Consider the following 22010-nt stretch of genomic DNA (forward strand, 5'->3'; position numbering starts at 1 on the left):
TTGGTCTTGAGTCAGAGGCTGAAAAAAAGTTGTCTGGCTCCATGGAAATACCAAAACATCAAAGCCAATGGAATATAACCAGAGGGATGCATGTTGGTGTGCTGCAGAGTATCATTCCCTGCACATAAATTCAACGTCACTATCCTGAACTAAAGAAGGACAAGCTGCACCAATGACAAAGTATTCAATTTCATTTTCTGCCCAGGATGACAGATTCTCCATTGAGCAGTGTCATGATCAATAGTAATTTATAAAAAAAAAAAAAAAAAAAAAAAAAAACTACCTGAAGAGGTCAGATTTTCTGAGATCCCAGCAACAGAAGCCAAATCCAGCTGTGCATTCCCGCCTCACTTCTGCTAGTGATGGCATGGGCACAGTGGTAGTGCTAGCATAAACACCTTGCAATAATATATCAAGATGATCAAACCCCTTATCAACTATTACATCAATATGCAGTTTGAGATTCAGTATGAAGTCTCCCCCCCCCCTTTCCAAACATGTACAGTTACAGTACTACTGCTAGTTATAATAGTCTGGAATCTGCACACACACATCTACTGTACAGTGCTATCACATTAGAAACAATTCATTTGGACTATCTATTCCTAGGTGAGCTGGGTTGCAGTTAATATACAGCACATGTGGCTGTCACTACAGCTCCTATTGAGGATGTAACTCAGCTTTGCTAAACTTTCCACACCAGCTTTATACAGTCCTATGAAAAAGTTTGGGCACCCCTATTAATCTTAACCCCTTAGTGACCAGCCTATTTTGGACCTTAATGACCAAGCCAAATTTTGGAAATTTGCCCTGTGTCACTTTATCAGTGAATAATTCTGTAACAGTATAGCGCATCCAAGCGATTCTGATATTGTTTTTTCGTGACATGTTGTACTTTACTGAGAAGGTAAAATTAGACTGATATAACTTGTGTAAATCTATTTAAAAACTCGCAAATGCTGAAAATTTTGAAAATTTTTCAATGTTTTCCATTTTTAGCTGCGATATCTCACATATACACAATAATACAGGGCAAAAAAGTTAGTAGTTATATACTTCCAAATGTCCCTTTTGTGTTTCAAGCATATTTGAAATAATTTTAGCATATTTGAGTAACTTAGACAATTTACAAGTTTATCAAGTTTATAAGCAAATTTTGGAAATTTTGAGTTTGTCATTTTTTCCTGTACCAAGCTCTGTTTGCAGACAGGAATTGGTGGAATAATGACAGAACCTCCCATTAAATGACCCAATTTGGAAAACTAGACCCCTTCAGGTATTCTTTGAGGGGTTTAGTGAGTATTTTGATCAAATAAATATTGTTTTGCAAGAATTATTACAAATGATGAAAAAAATGACATTTTCATTTTCTTCAAATATATGTCATTTTAAAGCCAGTTTTTTTGCACACAACACATCAAAAAGAAGAAACACACCCCAAAATATATCACCCCACTTCTCCCGTGTTAAAATATGTTCATTTTGTGGCCTTAGTCCTATGTACGCACATATAGTAGGGCCTAAGAGGTAAGGAGGGCCAATTGGATTTCAAAACACAAATTTTGCTTGCAGATATTTTAGGCCCATTGCACATTCAAACAAGATTTGAGTTACCAAAGCAATTGAAAACCCCCATAAATGACCCCATTTTATAAACTAGACCCCTTAGGGTATTCATTGAGGGGTATAGAGAGTACTTTGACCCCATAAGTTTTGAGAAAATTTGTGTCAAACAAAAAAAAAAATCATATTTTTTACACAAGTGTCATTTTATAGGCAGTTTTTTTGCACATAACACATGAAAATGAAGAAAAACACCCCAAAATAGATGACCCCATTTCTCCTGTGTTCAAAAATGTACACTTTGTGGCCTTAATCCTATGTACGGACGCACGGTAGGGCCCAAAAAGAAGGGAGCACCAACTGGATTTCAAGACACAATTTTTGCTTCTAAATGTTTCAGGCCCATTGCGCATTCAAACAAGATTTGAGTTACCAAAATAATTAAAAACCCCCATAAATGACACCATTTTATAAACTAGACCCCTTGAGGTATTCATTGAGGGGTATAGTGAGTATTTTGACCCCATAGGTTTTAAAAGAATTTGCGTCAAACAAAAAATTCTCATATTTTTTACACAAAAGAGTCATTTTAAAGGCAGTTTTTTTGCACACAAGGCATGAAAATTAAGAAAAACACCCCAAAATAGATGGCCCCATTTCTCCCGTGTTCAAAAATGTACACTTTGTGGCCTTAATCCTATGTATGGATGCACGGCAGGGCCCAAAAAGAAGGGAGCAGCAACTGGATTTCAAGACACAAATTTTGCTTGCAGATATTTCAGGCCCATTGCACATTCAAACAAGATTTGAGTTACCAAAACAATTGAAAACCCCCATAAATGACCCCATTTTATAAACTAGACCCCTTAAGGTATTCATTGAGGGGTATAGTGAGCATTTTGACCCTATAGCCGTTTCACAGATTTTACTAACCTTGGGATGTGTAGGTTAAAAATTACTAAAATGTCCCTTTATCCCCAAAGTTTTCATTTTCACAAGGGGTTAAAAGAGAAAATGCCCCCCACAGTTTGTTACACAATTTCTCCTGAACACGGCAATATCCCATATGTGGCCATAATCTGCTGTATGGGGACATGGTGGGGCTTAGAATGGGAAGAGCGCTATTTGGCTTTTGGAGGGCAGATATTGCTGGAATAGTTTTCAGGTGCCATGTCGTATCTGCAGAGCCCCTAAAGTACTAATACAATGGAAAGTCCTCAGATGTGACCCCATTTTAAAAACTACACCCATCAAGGAATGTATCAAGGGGTATTATCATTTTGAGCCTAAAAATGCTTCCCAAAAATTAATGTACAGAATGAAAATTGAAATTTTTAAAGAAATCTGCCATCTCGGTGCCCAATACGTTGCACCCACTTTGTGTTGTCAGAGACCTGCACTCCTAAAACTATTAAGGGGCCATCCCGAGGGGCAGAAAATTATATATGTGGGTGTAAACTGCTGCTTGGGCACACAGCAGGGCGCAGAAGGGAAGGAGCACTGCGCTTTTTAGCTATTGGGGTACAGAGTTAGAGGGACTTTTGGGGCGCCATGTTGTTTTTTCAGAGCCCTGGAGGTGACAGTAAACTGGAATTCGCCAAGAAGTGACCCTATTTTGTAGGGGAAATTTTAGGGTCTCGGCAAATATGACATGATGTCCAAACACCAACAATCTAAATCTGCACTCCAAAAGCACATAGCGCTCCTTCACATCTGCGCCCTGCTGTGTACCCAAATGGCGGTGTATGCCCACATGTATAACACTGGTGTACCCTGGATAACGGACTTAATGCCATGTGTGGGTAGAATCAGCTGTTTGGGTACAGCCGGGCACAGAAGGGAAGGAGCGCTATTTTGGTTTTTGGCGCACAGTTTGGTTTTTGGACGTCACTTTTGCAAAGCCCCTGAATTGCCAATAAAGTGGAATCCGCAGACATGTCACGCCATTTTGGACACTAGCCCACTGATGGGATTTATCAAGTGGTGTAGCGAGAATTTTTAACCCTTGAGTGTTGCATTTATTTGGTTTCCAGAAATGAAATTGCGGCTGATAATGAGAAGTTAAAAATGAAGTTTTCCAGAGATTCGCCATTTCAGTATCTGATATGTTGTGCCCGACTTTTGTCAGCAGAGACACTCCAAACACTGTTAAGCGGGTATCCCGGGCACAACAGCTTTTAGAGCGTTCATCTCTGATACAAGGCGGGCACAACATATTATGCACTGAAATGACGGATTCCTGGAAAAATGGTCATTTTCACCTTTCACAATCAGCCGCGTATTCATTTATGGATAATAAGTTATAGCAACATTTGGGGGTTAAAATGCTGTCTACCCCTGGATGAATCCTTCAGGGGTGTAGTTTCCAAAATAAGGTCTCATATCAGGGGATTCCACTTTACTGGCGCTTCAGCTCTGCAAAAGTGTCATGGCATCCAAAAACCAAACCGTCTGTGCTCCAAAAACCCAATAACCGTTCTTCCCTTCTGTGTCCGGCTGTGCCCTAATATCAGTATATACCCACATATGACATTACGTACGTTATCCTGGGTACACCAGTGTCATACATGTGTCATACATGGGGCATAATCTGCAGTTGGGGTACACAGCAGGGCGCAGAAGGGAAGGAGCGCGATGCGGCTTTTGGAGCACAGATTCAGATGTTTGGTATCTGGACGCCATGTCATGTTTGTAGAGCCTGTAAGGTACCAGAAAAGTGGATTCCCCAAAGGAGTGACCCCATTTTGAAAACTGCACCCCTCAAAGAATTTATCAGGGGGTGTAGTGAGTATTAGTATCCCAGACGTGACTGCACAGCGGATGGCAAAGAGGGAATATATAAGCTGTGCGGAGGACATTGGGGACACCAAATTCCCTACTATGTCCCAGTAGCTCCTATGATTGGGGGAGTCAAACTGGGGGTCACTTTGGGGGTCACTTCTGGTGTCTGTTCCCTCACAAGCTGTAAATCTGGGGAGTCCCCTGATATTCGCTCGCACAGCTTATATATTCCCTTCCTGCCGCAGCCAGTTGTGTTCTAATGATTTTGGCGATTTTGGGGTTGTTTGTCTTCACATTACTAGATGCTATATTTTCTTTATTTTTCTGGTGACATGGCCATATAAGGGCTTGTTGTTTGCGGGATGAGATGCATTTTGTAATGACACCATTTTTGGGTGCCTACAACTTATTGAATACATTTTATTAACTTTTTTTGCTGGATTTTCTAAAGAAAAATCAATTCTGGCATTGCATTCTACCTTTTAAATTTTTCGCCATGCAGCATACAGTATAAGTAACATGTGACCTTTATTCTGCGGGTCGGTACGGTTACAGCGATACCTCATTTATGTTATTTTTTAATGCGATACTAATTCTGTAGAATAAAAACACATTTAGGGACATAAATCAACGTTTTTTGTATCACCATCTTCTGAGAGGCGTAACATTTTTATTTTTTGGTTGACAGTGTTGGTTGAGGGCTTATTTTTTGCGGGACAATGTGCGCTTTTTATTGGTACTGTTGTGCGGTGATTATGACTTTTTGATCACTTTTTATAGCATATTTTGTAAGGTGAGATGGCGAAAAATCACTACTTCCGGCGGGTTTTTTCCGTTTTTTTTTTCCCGACGATCACCGTATGCATTAAATATTGTTGCAGTTTTATTGTTCAGATTGTTACGGACGCGACGATACCAAATATGTATTGTTTTTATTAACTTTTAGGGTTTTTTTTAATATAATTCATTTTCTATAGAAAAAAGGGAATTTTGGGGCTTTATAAGTTTATTCATTTTTATCAGACACTTTATTTATTTTTCACTTTTTTTCTCTTACTTTTTCATGTGTCCCTTTAGGACACTTGGATTATTGATGCTTTGATAAAAGCATCACTAATTCTCTATTAGACGCTGCAGGACACAGCTGTCAGTGTCTTGCAGCGTCTAGAGGAAGTCAGACGCAGGGGCTGCCTGCGTCTGACTTCCTCTTACCCGGGCAGGATCAACCAGGTATTGGGGGTCTTTAGCAGTCTGGGGTCACTGGCCAGACCCCAGACTGCATGTTTTGTATATCGGCACCCTCCGATCTCGCCGCGGGGGGTGCCGATACCGCCGGCACTGTCACGGAACCGCTTCAGTTCCGTGATCATGTTTGATCACGGAACTGAAGGGGTTAAAACCCCCCGATCGGAGACCCCTCCGATGGGGGGTTATGGAATGGGGTCTTAGCTGTTAGATACAGCTAAAATCCCATCTAATTATGTCGGCACTTACAGGGAATCCTTCCCTGACTGCCCGACGTAGTTTTCCTATAGGGCAGTCAGGAAGGACCTGCAAGTGCCGACGTAGATTCCCTATGGGCCGGTCGTTAAGGGGTTAATCATTTTTTGTTCTAAATATTTTGGTGTTTGCAACAGCCATTTCAGTTTGATATATCTAATAACTGATGGACACAGTAATATTTCAGGATTGAAATGAGGTTTATTGTACTAACAGAAAATGTGCAATATGCATTAAACCAAAATTTGACCGGTGCAAAAGTATGGGCACCCTTATCATTTTATTGATTTGAATTCCCCTAACTACTTTTTACTGACTTACTGAAGCACAAAATTGGTTTTGTAACCTCAGTGAGCTTTGAACTTCATAGCCAGATGTATCCAATCATAAGAAAAGGTATTTAAGATGGCCAATTGCAAGTTGTTCTCCTATTTGAATCTCCTCTGAAGAGTGGCATCATGGGCTACTCAAAACAACTCTCAAATGATCTGAAAACAAAGATTGTTCAACATAGTTGTTCAGGGGAAGGATACAAAACGTGGTCTCAGAGATTTAACCTGTCAGTTTCCACTGTGAGGAACATAGTAAGGAAATGGAAGACCACAGGGACAGTTCTTGTTAAGCCCAGAAGTGGCAGGCCAAGAAAAATATCAGAAAGGCAGAGAAGAAGAATGGTGAGAACAGTCAAGGACAATCCACAGACTACCTCCAAAGAGCTGCAGCATCATCTTGCTGCAGATGGTGTCACTGTGCATCGGTCAACTATACAGCGCACTTTGCACAAATAGAAGCTGTATGGGAGAGTGATGAGAAAGAAGCCGTTTCTGCACGTACGCCACAAATAGAGTTGCCTGAGGTATGAAAAAGCACATTTGGACAAGGCAGCTTCATTTTGGAAACAAAAATTGAGTTGTTTGGTTATAAAAAAAGGCATTATGCATGGCGTCCAAAAAGAAACAGCATTCAAAGAAAAACACATGCTACCCACTGTAAAATTTGGTGGAGGTTCCATCATGCTTTGGGGCTGTGTGGCCAATGCCGGCATCGGGAATCTTGTTAAAGTTGAGAGTCGCATGGATTCCACTCAGTATCAGCAGATTCTTGAGAATAATGTTCAAGAATCAGTGACGAAGTTGAAGTTACGCCGGGGATGGATATTTCAGCAAGACAATGATCCAAAACACCGCTCCAAATCCTCAGGCATTCATGCAGAGGAACAATTACAATGTTCTGGAATGGCCATCCCAGTCCCCAGACCTGAATATCATTGAACATCTGTGGGATGATTTGAAGCGGGCTGTCCATGCTCGGCGACCATCTAACTTAACTGAACTTGAATTGTTTGTCCAAAATACCTTTATCCAGGATCCAGGAACTGATTAAAAGCTACAGGAAGCGACTAGAGGCTGTTATCTTTGCAAAAGGAGGATCTAAATATTAATGTCACTTTTCTGTTGAGGTGCCCATACTTTCGCACCGGTCAAATTTTGGTTTAATGCATATTGCACATTTTCTGTTAGTACAATAAACCTCATTTCAATCCTGAAATATTACTGTGTCCATCAGTTATTAGATATATCAAACTGAAATGGCTGTTATAAACACCAAAATATTTAGAACTAAAAATGATTAAGATTAATAGGGGTGCCCAAACTTTTTCATAGGACTGTAAATAGTAACATTTGCTTATATCATATGGAGTGAGAAAACGTAAAGATGACAAAATTTTTCAAGGGTTTTTTTTTTTTTTTTTTCCAGATGATGCTAGGTTCACACCTGCGTTCTACTCTCCGTTCTGTGCTTTCCGTCTTCTGCATGCCAGAAGACGGAAAGCACAGACCGGATCCGGCCGTGAGCAACGGGTGAGCGTTTTATGCTCTCCGCCGCGAAACCGGATTTTTTAATCCGGACACAGAGTACTGCATGTCCGACTCTGTGTCCGGATTAAAAAACCCGGTTTCGCGGCGGAGAGCGCAAAACGCTCACCGCCGCTCACGGCCAGACAGCTTTCTCACCCATTCAAAAAAGAATGGGTGAGAAAGACTCCTGCAGGTTTCCGTATCCTGCTCTGTTTTATGCAGGAAACGGAAACCTGCAGTACGGAGCGCACAACGCAGATGTGAACGAGCCCTGAAATCTTTCGGTATGTTCGGCCTGGCAGATCTTTTGTCACAATGCCTGCGTACAGTTTGTTTTCATGAGGTTTAAGATCATTGAAATCTATTGTACACCATGAATCAGATGTCATCAGGAATTCCTGGTGTTACAGTGATCTTGTGGAACTGTTCATTCTCAGTCAAGAGCCTTGATATTCCAGCAACACAGAATTGCCCTCAGGAGTCTTGATGGTTGGGCCTCTACATCTAAGCTATTGTGACTTCTTCTGAGATACTTTGGAGTTACCACTTCCTTTGTGATGATAATCCATGGTCGGCAAAGTTTCCATCCATTGATGTTCTTGTTTGTTTATTTCTCCAAATCTTCTTTCTTTCCACTTCAAGTATGGTCTCTAGGCCGAGTCAAAGTGAGACCTCTTCAAACTTACAAGATCAAATGCTAGTTCAGTATTCTTGACCATTTGTTTCCATGTTTCATCAGGAGACTCCTCAATTTCTTCTATATTGACTGTAATTCAAGAACACATCAACACAACAAACAATCCACTATCAGCTGTCACCTTCAAGAGAATAGCAGTATGGCTTCCTCTTATATAGGGATGATGATGTCCTATGATGTTCTCGAAGAGATAACAATTGGGAACATCCCTTGGTTTTACAATAGCCAAATATCTAGACTATATATTGAGAAAGTAGCCATGATCAATAATCCAGCAGAGGACATTTTGCTTTGGCTTCTGGCCATATGATAAGTGAAATCCTTCAGGTTCCTACTGATCACCCACTGTCTGAAATCTCACACTTAATAATATTCATTTCTGCTCAGAACATCAACAACCATAAAATAAAACTAAAAATACAGATTGTTGACAAGATTATTGCTGTGTGGAAAAAAGTTTTTGACATGCAATCCACAGAAGACCCTTGAATTTGTGCAGCAGATTTTCAGTATGATAGGTCACAGACCAGCATGCAGATTAGCCCAACTGAATTTGTGGTAACCGCCGATTTACACTATGGAGAAGATATATTAAGAAGACCAGTGTTTTGTAAGCCAGTCTTAAGGGCCCGACAGGAACAACATGCGACTGACTCTTAAGAACATACCTGTGTACCACAATGGTGTCTGCCACAGTTAGGAACTGGTGTACATTTCCAGGACAGCTTATGCCAAAGCGTTCCCACACAGACTGCTTTACCCACATTTGCGGAAAAAGGCAATTAAAGTACAGAAAAGGGGATATGGCACATCTGGCACAAGAAAGGGCCTTTCAACAAGTGTGCACCACAAAACTAACATAGATGTGATCATTTCTCCTCATTGAATCTGCTTCAATAAGTGACAAAGAGGAAAATTATGTCCCAATATGAATGGCCATGCCAATTTCCTATCATGGTGTGTATCTTTCAATAAAGCTTTTGGGTGTGATTTTCCCTCCCTTTGCACTTCTTCCAACTTTCCCATCTCCTCCTTATCGCCTTTTGTTTTGTTAAAGGGATCCTATCATTGGATACCCTTTTTTTCTGACCGACACGTAGGAATAGCCTTAAGAAAAGCTATTTTTCTCCTACCTTTAGATGGTCTTCTCCGCACTGCCATTCAGTAGAAATCCGGGTTTTCTTCGTTATGCAAATTAGTTCGATCGCAGCACTGGGGGCAGAAATCTGGGAGAAATCTCCAGCGCCGCCTCTATCTTCTTCTGGAACGCCCTCTCCGCGAGGTCTTCTTCCGTCCAGGGTTTCAATCTTCTAGGCATGTGCAGTTGGCTCTGCTATCGGGCAGAGCCAACTGCGCAGGCCCACGTCCCAAGAAAATGGCCGCTTACATAGTAAGCTGTGTAAGCAGCCATTTTCTTGTGGCCGCTTACACAGTAAGTTGGTGTAAGAGGCCATTTTCTTGTGGCGTGGGCATGCGCCGATGGCAGAGCCAACGGCGCATGCCTAGAAGAATGAAACCCAGGACAGAAGAAGAAATCGCGGGGAGGGCGTTCCAGAAGAAGATAGAGGCGGCGCTGGAGATTTTTCTCACAGCATTGGGGACGCCCCCGGTAGTGCAAGAGAACTCATTTGCATACTGAAGAAAACCCAGATATCTACTGAACGGCGGCATGGAGAAGACTTCTAAAGGTAGGAGAAGAGTAGCCTTTCTTATGGCTATTCCTACGTGTTAATCAGAAAAAAAATGTATCGAATGATATGATCCCTTTAATTGATTCATGTAGCCTTATTAGAATATCAGTGTAGTGCAGGGTATAAGGTATACAGTACGAGCTGTACATTTACTGGCTGTTATGCTTCTGTACTTTTTGGTAAATGTGCAGTGATTTACTTTGCACTGGTCACAACTCTATGTAGGTTTGTGATCTGGCGATTGTAAAATAAAGATATTTTCAATCAAAAAAACATCCCTGTTCTTGTTTAACTTGCATGCTAAGGAAGGGGATTTGGCAAAATACACACAAAAAAAATAAATAAAAACCACAAACACACACTGCAAAACAGTTGTTACATGCAGTGTTGTTCAGCTACCCATTACCGACAACCTCTCAGCTTTGTCATCGCCAGTGGCGGATCCAGGGTTTGCAGGGCCCTGGGCAATTGACTTTGGCGCGGCCCTACTTACTGGGGGTCTCGCATTTCTAACCTGTACTTCCCAACTGTTGAAGACTAGAAAGAGGGAACAAAACGTGCGGTGCGCGCCGCAGCAAATTAGGCCCCGCCCACTTTTATTTTGACTCCACCCATTCTCATTCAATTTTCATGTGATTCCACACAGTATAATCCTCCTACAGTCACCCGTAAATTATATCTCCCCCCCATTTTCATATACACCCTTCATCTACCCCTAGTTTCATGTCCCCCCCTCTATCTCTGTCCCCAGTTTCATGCCATTCTCCCCCTTTATCTGCCCACAGTTTCATTTCCCCCCCCGTCTCTGCCCCAGTGTCATGCAGTTCTCCCCCCTTCATCTGCCCCAGTGTCATGCCGTTCTCCCCTTCATCTGTCCCAATGTCATGCCATTCCCCCCCTCCATCTGCCCCAGTGTCATGCCGTTCTCCCCCTCCATCTGCCCCAGTGTCATGCTGTTCTCCCCCCTCCATCTGCCCCAGTGTCATGCTGTTCTCCCCCCTCCATCTGCCCCAGTGTCATGCCGTTCTCCCCCCTCCATCTGCCCCAGTGTCATGCTGTTCTCTCCCCCTCCATCTGCCCCAGTGTCATGCTGTTCTCTCCCCCTCCATCTGCCCCAGTGTCATGCTGTTCTCTCCCCCTCCATCTGCCCCAGTGTCAAGCTGTTCTCTCCCTCCATCTGCCCCAGTGTCAAGCTGTTCTCCCCCCCTCCATCTGCCCCAGTGTCATGCCGTTCTCCCCCTTCATCTGCCCCAGTGTCATGCCGTTCTCCCCCTCCATCTGCCCCAGTGTCATGCTGTTCTCCCCCTTCATCTGCCCCAGTATCATGCTGTTCTCTCCCCCTCCATCTGCCCCAGTGTCATGCTGTTCTCTCCCCCTCCATCTGCCCCAGTGTCATGCTGTTCTCTCCCCCTCCATCTGCCCCAGTGTCATGCTGTTCTCTCCCCCTCCATCTGCCCCAGTGTCATGCTGTTCTCTCCCTCCATCTGCCCCAGTGTCATGCTGTTTTCTCCCTCCATCTGCCCCAGTGTCATGCTGTTCTCCCCCCTTCGTCTGCCCCAGTGTCATGCCGTTCTCCCCTTCATCTGCCCCAATGTCATGCCATTCCCCCCCTTCATCTGCCCCAGTGTCATGCCGTTCCCCCCTCCATCTGCCCCAGTGTCATGCCATTCTCCCCACTCCATCTGCCCCAGTGTCATGCTGTTCTCTCCCCCTCCATCTGCCCCAGTGTCATGCTGTTCTCTCCCTCCATCTGCCCCAGTGTCATGCTGTTCTCTCCCTCCATCTGCCCCAGTGTCAAGCTGTTCTCCCCCCCTCCATCTGCCCCAGTGTCATGCCGTTCTCCCCCTTCATCTGCCCCAGTGTCATGCCGTTCTCCCCCTCCATCTGCCCCAGTGTCATGCCGTTCTCCCCCTTCATCTGCCCCAGTGTCATGTCGTTCTCCCCCTTCATCTGCCCCAGTGTCATGCTGTTCTCCCCCTCCATCTGCCCCAGTGTCATGCCATTCTCCCCACTCCATCTGCCCCAGTGTCATGCTGTTCTCTCCCCCTCCATCTGCCCCAGTGTCATGCTGTTCTCTCCCCCTCCATCTGCCCCAGTGTCATGCTGTTCTCTCCCCCTCCATCTGCCCCAGTGTCATGCTGTTCTCTCCCCCTCCATCTGCCCCAGTGTCATGCTGTTCTCTCCCTCCATCTGCCCCAGTGTCATGCTGTTCTCCCCCCTTCATCTGCCCCAGTGTCATGCCGTTCTCCCCTTCATCTGCCCCAATGTCATGCCATTCCCCCCCTTCATCTGCCCCAGTGTCATGCCGTTCTCCCCCTCCATCTGCCCCAGTGTCATGCCATTCTCCCCACTCCATCTGCCCCAGTGTCATGCTGTTCTCCCCCCCTCCATCTGCCACAGTGTTATGCTGTTCTCCCCCCCTCCATCTGCCCCAGTGTCATGCCGTTCTCCCCCTCCATCTGCCCCAGTGTCATGCTGTTCTCACTCACACACACTCACACACACACTCACCATTCCTCGTTCCCTCGCAGCTCTCTCCTCTCTCATACACATATTGTAGCCGCGATGTGATGACGTCATCACATCGCGGCTACAAATGCCGGAGGCCCGGAGCTCAGCGTTAAAGCAGGAGCTGAGCTGTGACAGCTCCGGCTTTAAACGCCTATGCATTCAGCTCATCGGCGTCCTACTGCCGATGAGCTGAAATACATAGGCGTTTAAAGCAGGAGCTGTGAGCTCCTGCTTTAACGCTGAGCTCACTTGGAGTCGGGACATGCCGACCGGGACCATTTTGTTAGGTCCCGGCCGCGCCGCGGGGCCCCGCTAAGCGCGGGGCCCCGGGCGGTTGCCCGGCTCTGGATCCGCCCCTGGTCATCGCACTTTATAGGCATTTATTTAATTAAAAAGGATTTTCATCAGATTACATTATATAAAGGGGATAGGTCATCAATATGTGATCAGTGTGGCTTCGACACTAACGCTGTAGCCTGTTACATGTGCCAATGACATCACATTCATTGGTCACATGGTACAGTAAGTAGCAACTCAGTTGGATTTTAGTGACTGGGGCTGAGCTGCAATACCAAGCATAGGCGCTACACAATGTATGGTGCTTGTTTAGATTTCCAAGTACATGTATTCATATGGAGTGTTTTCTTGTAGGGCCAAAAGTTATACCATTTTGGGGAAAATCTGAGGTTTTGATCGCTTTCTATTCAAATTTTTATGGGAAGCAAAATGGCAAAAAAAACAGCAGTTTGGCTCTTTTGATTAATTTCTTTCTTAAGGCTATTCCTAGGTCTTAGAATCCTTTTAAAAAGGAGTTTTCTGTTTTGGATAGACCACAAATATCAGACTGATAATAGTGAGACAAACATTTCAATCAGCTGACTGGCAAGGGTACCAATAGTCCCCCCTAAGAACAAGCCATCAATATCATTTAGTGGTAAATAAGGTCTTAGCTACCGTATATACTCGAGTATAAGCCGAGTTTTTCAGCACAGTTTTTGTGTTGAAAAAGTCCGCCTTGCTTATACTCGCGTCATTATGGTAATTCAGCAATATTATAGCTACAGACCCGGCATACATACACCAGTGCGGGTGCAGAGCCTGCAGCATCACCACGCTCCTGGCAGACCCCGCCCCCCGCTCCATCACACGCCTGCAAAAGAAATGACGATCTTTGCAATGTATTGCAGTGCATTAGCATTGTAATGCATTGCATTAGTGATCAGACCCCCTGGGGTTCAAGACCCCTAGGGGGTCTAATAGATGGGAAAAAAAAATAAAAAATTAAAATAAAGCAAAAAAATAAAATAAAAAAATAAAAGTATTAAAAATTCATATCACCTTTCCCTAGAACACATATAAAACTAATACCGTGAAACACATACACGTTAGGTATCCCTGTGTCCGAAAACACTTGCTCTACCAATCTATAAAAATATTTTTCCTGTACGGTAAACGCTGTAGCGGGAAAAAAAGATGTCTAACTGCCCCTGCCCTGAGACGTTTTTTTTTACCTCCCACTTGGAATTCAGCCTGACTACAGACAGGCTGAATATAGTGTATCTGCAGTGCTTCTGTTCCGTCGGGAAGGGGTTAATAGGAGCACTGCAGATACCCTATATTCAGCCAGGCTGAATTCAAAATGGGTTGAAGAAAAACCAGTCCTCAAGCTCAGGGAAGGGGCAGACAGACAACTTAAACCGCTTGCCTTCCCTAGCATCTACTGCACCCAAAAACTCTGACCATTTTAATTTTTGAAAATTTCCAGTAGCTGCTGCATTTCCCCCCTCGGCTTATACGCGAGTCAATATGTTTTTTGTGGTAAAATTAGGGGCCTCGGCTTATATTCGGGTCGGCTTATACACGAGTATATACAGTATTTGTTGTTTAGAGGAATTTAGTTGTAAATATAGATCAAACTGCAGTCTAATGTACCAGACAAGCAACAGTCAACTATCTGATATGTATAATGTAATACTGGAAATCATATTAGGGATCAGAGATGCATGTGACAACCACATATGGCTAAACTGTGGCCTGCTGGTGAAAGAATACCTTGTGGTAAGCTATAGAAGTTTTATTTTTGGTAACGCCCTCACTTTTAACACTGTAAGGGTGCATGCACACTACGTAACGCCGGGCGTGTATGAGAGCCGTACACGCCGGCATTACAGCAGACTGCCGAACACTTCCCATTCACTTCAATGGGAGCGCTCGTAACAGCGGCGTTTACGAGCGTTCCCATTGAAGTGAATGGGAAGTGCTCGGCAGCCCTGCTGTAACGCCGGCGTGTACGGCTCTCATACACGCCCGGCGTTACGTAGTGTGCATGCACCCTAAGAGAACTCATTAAGGATTTGTTAAGTCCATTATTAAGTTGAAATAAAGTTGGAGACTTTGTATATATAGGATGATGTGCAGACTATGCAGTGATTTCCAAACAAAGCAGTACTAACTAGCTTAGGGCAGGGGTCTTTTTTTCTCTCATCCCCCTTCACATTCCTTGAAATGAATGATGAATATGTAGGTGAGGTCAAGGAGTGAAAAGTTCAATCCTAATACACTGAGGGATTTCTTTAGTTCTTACCATCTGATCCCTGGTAACAATATTATCCAAAATGACCAGATGAAGTAAAGACTGCAATCAAAACAATATCCAAGATAATTTGTCAGGTCTTTGAGCACATTTAAAGGAGTATTGGGAATACTATAGGATATGGTGAATTTACGGCATATCCATAGGATATGCAACAAATGTCTGATAGATGCAGGTCCTACACCCATAACAAAAATCGGGGGAAGAGTGGTGTCACTTCATCCCCGACTCACTGCTGCAGTAAGAGGTATGTGGTCTGGATGCATTGCTCCCTCCCTTCATTACTTTACAAGCTCCAAGAATAAACAACAACAAAAGCAAACAACGGCTTAGATCAAGGTGAAACCCCAATTCCTGATAAGGAAATATTGTCAAAAACAGTGACCCTGCCTTTTGACAATTTTACCTTAAGCTCCAAGAATAGAAGAGTAGGGATACTCAACTATTCTCAGAAGTCCCACAGCATTGAGTGCAGTGAACAACAAATGTGTAGCTATGCCTTCCTCTCCCCATAGTCATAGGATGGGGTCAAACAACAAAGTCTTTCAAGAAGGTGTAGGTCCAAGAGGTGGTAACTGCATCTATTGGACATTTATATCTGGTTAATATGTACAAATGACCCAAATGAGAATACACAAGGTAAAAGTGCTAAAGGATCATTAAACCAAAGAGTGAATGCTAAACATAAAGAACATGGGAAGAATATGCAAATCTGACTTCCAATAGAGGGCGCTGACTGAGAATGTGCAAGTCTAACTTCCATGATGTAATTAGGAAGACAGAGTCTCAGTCAAACACACCTATAGAAGGCGCTCCCTTTAACATCATGCCCTCTCTCCTTATGGAGTGACGATATCCCCTTAACCCTGTCTAAGCCTCTCACCTCTGCCTCTACGCCAAGCTAATGAGATACAAATACATTGAAACAGCTGTCCTTGGCTGAGAAGACTATCTGGTATAATCCCAACATCATTGCAAACAATGCCTCTGAGTAGGTCAGCATGAGGTTAAAGGGAGCGCCCTTTATAGGCGTGTTTGACTGAGACTGTCTTCCTAATTACATCATGGAAGTCAAATTTGTATATTCTTCCCATGTTCTTTTGCAGTGGAGCGCTCATGGCTTAATAAGACTCCACACACCTATATGGTGGTCTCTCCCTATGGAGTGACAATATCCCCTTAAACATAAAGAAGAGAGTTAATAAGGGGTTAATCTCCTTCAGATCTACTCAACCTTCAGCTGTGGCCCAAATGCAGACAGGGCACAGCAGGGAAGATCCTGATTTAGCCAGTTGTCTTATAGCCAGACTCAGGATGATGACTACTAGAATATTTTCTTATACATTTCTGTAATATCAGATAAAATAGAATTAAAAGGGAAGGATGATATGAAGAGAGGAAATGCCTTATTTTCCATGTTTAGTTTTCCATTAGCTTACCCCAAGGATAATAAAGCATTATATAGTGCCTGTTGAAAATAATTAGGCTATCCATGTAATGCAAGGTCTATCTAGAGAGAGAATGTCTCTTCATAGTAGCCCCCACTCCAGCTACATCAGAGAGTTTTTGCATAAGGGTCTCCCCATTATGGTGATAGGGTATTTGACAATGGAGTTTACAATATCAGACAACCCTTACATGTTATGATAACATTTTCAGCTATGGCAATTGTACTTTACATCTACCTTTAGTTCTTCTTTGAGATCTGTTTGGTCTATGTCCTCTCCCCCCAGAGGTCTGTCATCATGAGGTTGATCAGTAGAACCATTTCCAACTATAAAATGATCAGTCTGCTTTGGAATATTGTGTTCAGTGTTTTCAGAAACTGGGGGCAAACACATGCTAACATCCGAACAGGATCCAATGATATGAGGTTTAAGGTTTCCATCTAAAGTAGGGCATTGTTCTTTAGAAATGTCTTCAGTTCTCGCAGGCTCAGATTCTGCTTCAGTAAGTGCATCTTCTTTACTTTTGGCTAGTGCTGTCCTGGTGTACGAAACATAGGCCTCTGTATCAGATAACTCTTCATGCTTTACATCTAAATTAGGGTCTTTGTTTCCAGATTTGATACTTAAGTGCTGGCAGGAATTGGTCATTTCTTCCACACTATCTTTTTCAGTTTCTGCATCTTTAAGTGTCACAGATTCCTCAGTTAACTCTTTCCATGAATCACAAATATTGCCTTCCGACTGCGCTCCCAGATCATGTCCATTTTCTACAGCAGTGGATTCTGAATTAAATCCAGATGTAAAGTTTCCGTCATGGATTTCAACCATTTGCAAATTACTTGAGTCTCCTGTTTCATCTCTGGGCGCTTTTGGTTCTTTATTTTTAATGGTTTCACTTTTAATGTTACCATCACGGTCATCACACAAAGCTGCTTTTTGTTTGCCCTTGTTTTCTTTTGTCAGCATATCAGAGCTTGGGGTCTGAAGGATTGTAGCCATCTCGTGTTTGTCTATTTTACTACTTTTACTCAGTAAATCATGTTGCAGAGATTCCATTAGACCCAATTCCACTGCACAAGAATTACTACTGTCATCAGACTCTATATCTGAAGGGGTGTTGCTCCCTTCTTCCAAGGTGTCTCCTGAATGCTCCAGCTCTGGCTCCTCGAGGACCATATCCAAAACTGGAGATATATTTCTTAACAGTTTAAAGGACTCGGAGCGTGACTTTTCTTTATTAATGTGCACATCAAACAATTCTTCCTCCCTCTCTTCTTTAATTTCTACAAGTTGCTGTTTACGCAGATGCATTTCCAGAAGGTGTAAAACATCAGGGTCCAATTGATCGGAAACATATTGGTGCCTCTCTTTTCTATGGTCAAGACGATCTCTAGTATAAGGAAGACAATTATCGAGGCCATCATCTTCGCTGCTTTCTTCTTGGTCAGAAAGATTCTCCTCTTCAACAAATTCCAGTTTAGGTGAAAGTACTTCTGCTTCATAACGTGACCCCAGTTTTCTGCATTTTGGTATTTTGGTTAGAGTTTTCCTCTTATCGTTTCTAGTACTATCAGGTCTTGGAAAACCAACACCACTGTTTTTGGCTTGATAATCCAAGGAAAAAATTTTAAAGGTATTTTCTCTTTCCAAAACAGTATTGTTTGTTGATGTATCAAAGTTTTTATCATCTGGTGCTACTTTGTGTGTACCAGTCTCGCTATTCTGTAATAACTTGGCATGCATATTTGTAGGACTCATTGTTTCATTACAGTCTGTGGAGTGTGTATTATTAAATAAATCAGACGCTCCTTGGGAATCTATAGATGTGTCCGTATTATTATCTTTAACCAATTCGACAGGCGGAGTTAAGTCACTGCTCTTATCAGCACGAATCTTACAGGCAGACATATTGTTATCCTTTAAGTTATTTTCTTGCTGGCACTCATTTCCTTTTACCCTTTCAAATAAGCCACATTTGGTTGTGTTACATTCCTCCTGATCCACAGGATGTTTCTGAAGATTTACCAAATCCTTTTTACAGGGGTCATGAAGTTGGGATACAACTGTGTCCATTTGAAACTCTTCCTGTGATATTTCACAATTACACACAGAATCATCAGGGATACATTTTACAGAGTCACTTTCTGTACAGGATTTTGTTTCCCTGGTGCACAACTCTCCCACACCTTGTTCCTCGATTTTATTGGACTATTGAACTGGATTATGGGTCTTAACTTCTCATTGCTGTTCTCTTCGGAAGGTAGACAGAAAAAAAATTCCTGTAGTCTGTCTGCTGGTGAGATTTCACCTTTGACTGCTGAAGCACCCCTAAAAGTTACAACGCTTTGGTTGATATAACACTCTGGCTGAGACGCTCCCTTTTTGTTATGAATAAGGTCCTCTGACTGTGCAGTCTCTTCCAATCTTAAGTAGCCTCTTGATGGGGCCTTTTCGACCACGGACATGTGAGGTAAATCACATTCATGTAAAACATTTAATAAAATCCTTCTGGTCTATAAATCTTCTGTTAGGCCTAGAGTCTCTCCATTCAAACAATGCTTATTATCTAAAACATAGAAGGAAAATATAAATCAGGAGAGAACATGCACGTTATGTATTACATCTCTGGATACATTGTGAGGAATGTAGGACATAAGACTTAACCTTCGACAACTTCAACAAGTCCCTCTTAAATATAGGAAGCAAAACCACTAGTTTGGTTATTAAAAGTTATAGGAATACATTTACATACAAAGAAAAGTGGGATAGAGATTTGGAGGGGAATTTGGGGGTCTCTGGGACATTAAACTATACACATTGTTTTCCACAACTTATGTTAATTCATTATTTATATTATACACCAAAACCACTATGGTAAGAAAGGAAACCTCCCGATTGGCACAAGGCGGGTGTGTTCACCATACCAATAAGTAGCCCTACAAACAGCAGACAAGTGAACAAGACTAGGCTAACATCTGCGCTGGGCTCTCCTTTGTTCTGGTCCACCAGGGGGACCAAATGACAGAGAGCTGGACTGCTAAATCAGTAGTTCCCTGTGGACACTATTGACTATAATGGGGTCTACCGTTTTCACATGGAAAGTGGCTGAGAGAAAAGTCCTCTGTGCACTGATTTCTGGCAGCTTCTGTGGCAAAGTCTCCAACGGAGACTCTGGCGTAGATGTGAACGTAGCCTTAGAAGCTGTTTTGGTTGTGGTAGGTTCACTTTAATTTTGCAGAGTTTTAAGGATTTTCTCTAACCATCTTAGAGGTGACAACTTTTGCCTTCATCAGTTTCCAAGGGATAAGATCATGGAGGCAGGCACCTTCTATAATCTGGGACTTGTCAGACACCCAGTCATAAGATCCTTATTGTGAATAGGTTATTAGGCAGGAACACTACATGTAGAAGAAGATAACCAGGGCACAATAAAGAGGCCATGTCTGGATTTCTGATAAGTCCCAGACCACAGAAATTTCCTGCATTCATGGTCGTATCCATTGGCAACCAATCAAGACAAAAGACGTTCCCACTAAGATGGTTAAAAAAAATAAAAAATCTTTTAAGTCTCCAAAAAAGTTTTTAGTACTTATACTTGCAAAATTGTAAGTATAGTTCTGTCCATAGGAAAACTCTTTTAGCTCTTCGTTAGATAAGAATAGTGCTGGTGAAGATGATATTTGGTGACTGTTTAAACCTGGATTACTAAGCCACGGCCTTATATAGCTTTTAACACATTTTTCTGAATATTCCATACAATATTTGAATACTGCAGAAAAAAAACCAAAAACTTCTATATGGCTAGACTTAATGTCCCATTCCTTCCCTCAAAAAGGAGTTAGGTGGAAATGTAGTTTAACCTAAACCTTAGTAAGAAAATATAAAGATATACATGGGGTATGGTTTTACTCTTTCCAGGTGGCATGTATCTACAAGTACAATGACTACATAAAAGTAATACTTTGCCATGAGTAACATAAATCGCAGTTATAGAAACAATTAGCTCATCTGCTCTACCCATGTCTCATATTAATACACTACACAAAAACAGATATGAATCACAGAGAATATACAGTAAAACATGCCTGAGAAGTACAATATTAATTTGTCACCAGTCACATTTACGCATTACTAGAAATTACCTTCAACATGATTCATTACACTGAGTAATAGACCCATCCTCCTCATTGTCCTAAAACATGAGTGCGTTTCCGTAGGACAGGCCTATGAATGTTGAAAATATACTTCCCCTAAGGCTATAATAAAATCATGGATTTGTTTTTACTAGTTTTAGTCAGAATTTTTAGTAAAAGATTTATTAGGGTGCATCAGATTTTAGCTTGGGAAATTCATAGCGGCTTACAGTAAAGCCAATGAGATGTAACAAAAGTCAACACATCGTGAAAAAAATTGAAAATGACATGGTCGGATTCTAAATCGGCTAAATGCTCTTTCTCTCTGGGGATCTTCACGGCTGATTTCACCTTTTCTAAAATTTGGGACAAAGCTGTAACAAAATTTGCATCTTTTGCAAAGGATTTGGTCATAGAATTTACCCATATCCTAAAGTAAACCAAAATGTAATTCTACTTGTATGGAGTCCGTCAGCAGTAAATTGGTTGTAAACCTAATCCCACTAGCACAGTTTTATGCTTATACAAAAGTGCTTTGAGGTGAGCCTTTACTTTCCCGGGCTTTGGTCTCAGTTCTAGATCCCTGGGCAAAGCACTTCAATAAAAATAGAGGGCTTTACATGAAAGTGGGGCTCCAAGCTAAACAGCAAAGGCATATTTGGAAACTGTAGAATCATCTGTGCAAGGTACTAAGATTAGGTTTATTACCAATTCACTGTTGACAGACTCCCTTCAAATACAGGGCCATGCATATTACATAGTTGATAATGATGAAGAGTTTGGCTGACTGCTATCTCTCCTAACTTCTCCATAAATATGCATTGGCCTAGTATACAAGTTCTATCAGTGCAGATAGGGGAACAACAAACTGCTGCCTGCAACCTCTGGCAGCCGCATATCTCCCACAGGAACAAATGTTTGGGCATGTTAAAATGCAAGACTACACTTCAATATGCCTGTAGCTCAGAACATCATTTTCCAACCAGGCTTTCCTGGAATTTCTTCAGAGTTCCCCCAGTAGATAGTAGCAATTGCATTAGGGATAGAAAAAGGATTTCAATGTGCTCAAAGATGCATGGCAAGCAAGAGAGAGGACTTTATAATTATATATGTGGAAAAAAAAAACTGACCCGGAAATGGGGTTCTCTAGTAATAGGATTTGTTCAGGGACTTCCTATTGCTAACTGGGAACTACTGGCTCAGACTCCTGCTAGGCCAGTTTCAGTCTATACTA

General features: G+C 42.4%; 1 protein-coding gene across 2 annotated transcripts in view; it reads right to left on the reverse strand.

Annotated features, from left to right (window-relative positions):
- The window catches only part of LOC142184988 (uncharacterized), a 106562-nt gene that overhangs the window by 48019 nt on the left and 36533 nt on the right, over window positions 1-22010 (reverse strand). For both annotated transcript variants that reach the window (XM_075260185.1, XM_075260184.1), the window contains exon 2: window positions 16881-19209. In XM_075260185.1, the coding sequence (XP_075116286.1) occupies window positions 16881-18716 (1836 nt within the window). In that variant the 5' untranslated portion in view covers window positions 18717-19209. The remainder of the gene's footprint in view (window positions 1-16880; window positions 19210-22010) is intronic.

The sequence above is a fragment of the Leptodactylus fuscus genome, chromosome 11, assembly GCF_031893055.1.
Source record: "Leptodactylus fuscus isolate aLepFus1 chromosome 11, aLepFus1.hap2, whole genome shotgun sequence".
Lineage (NCBI taxonomy): Eukaryota > Metazoa > Chordata > Amphibia > Anura > Leptodactylidae > Leptodactylus > Leptodactylus fuscus.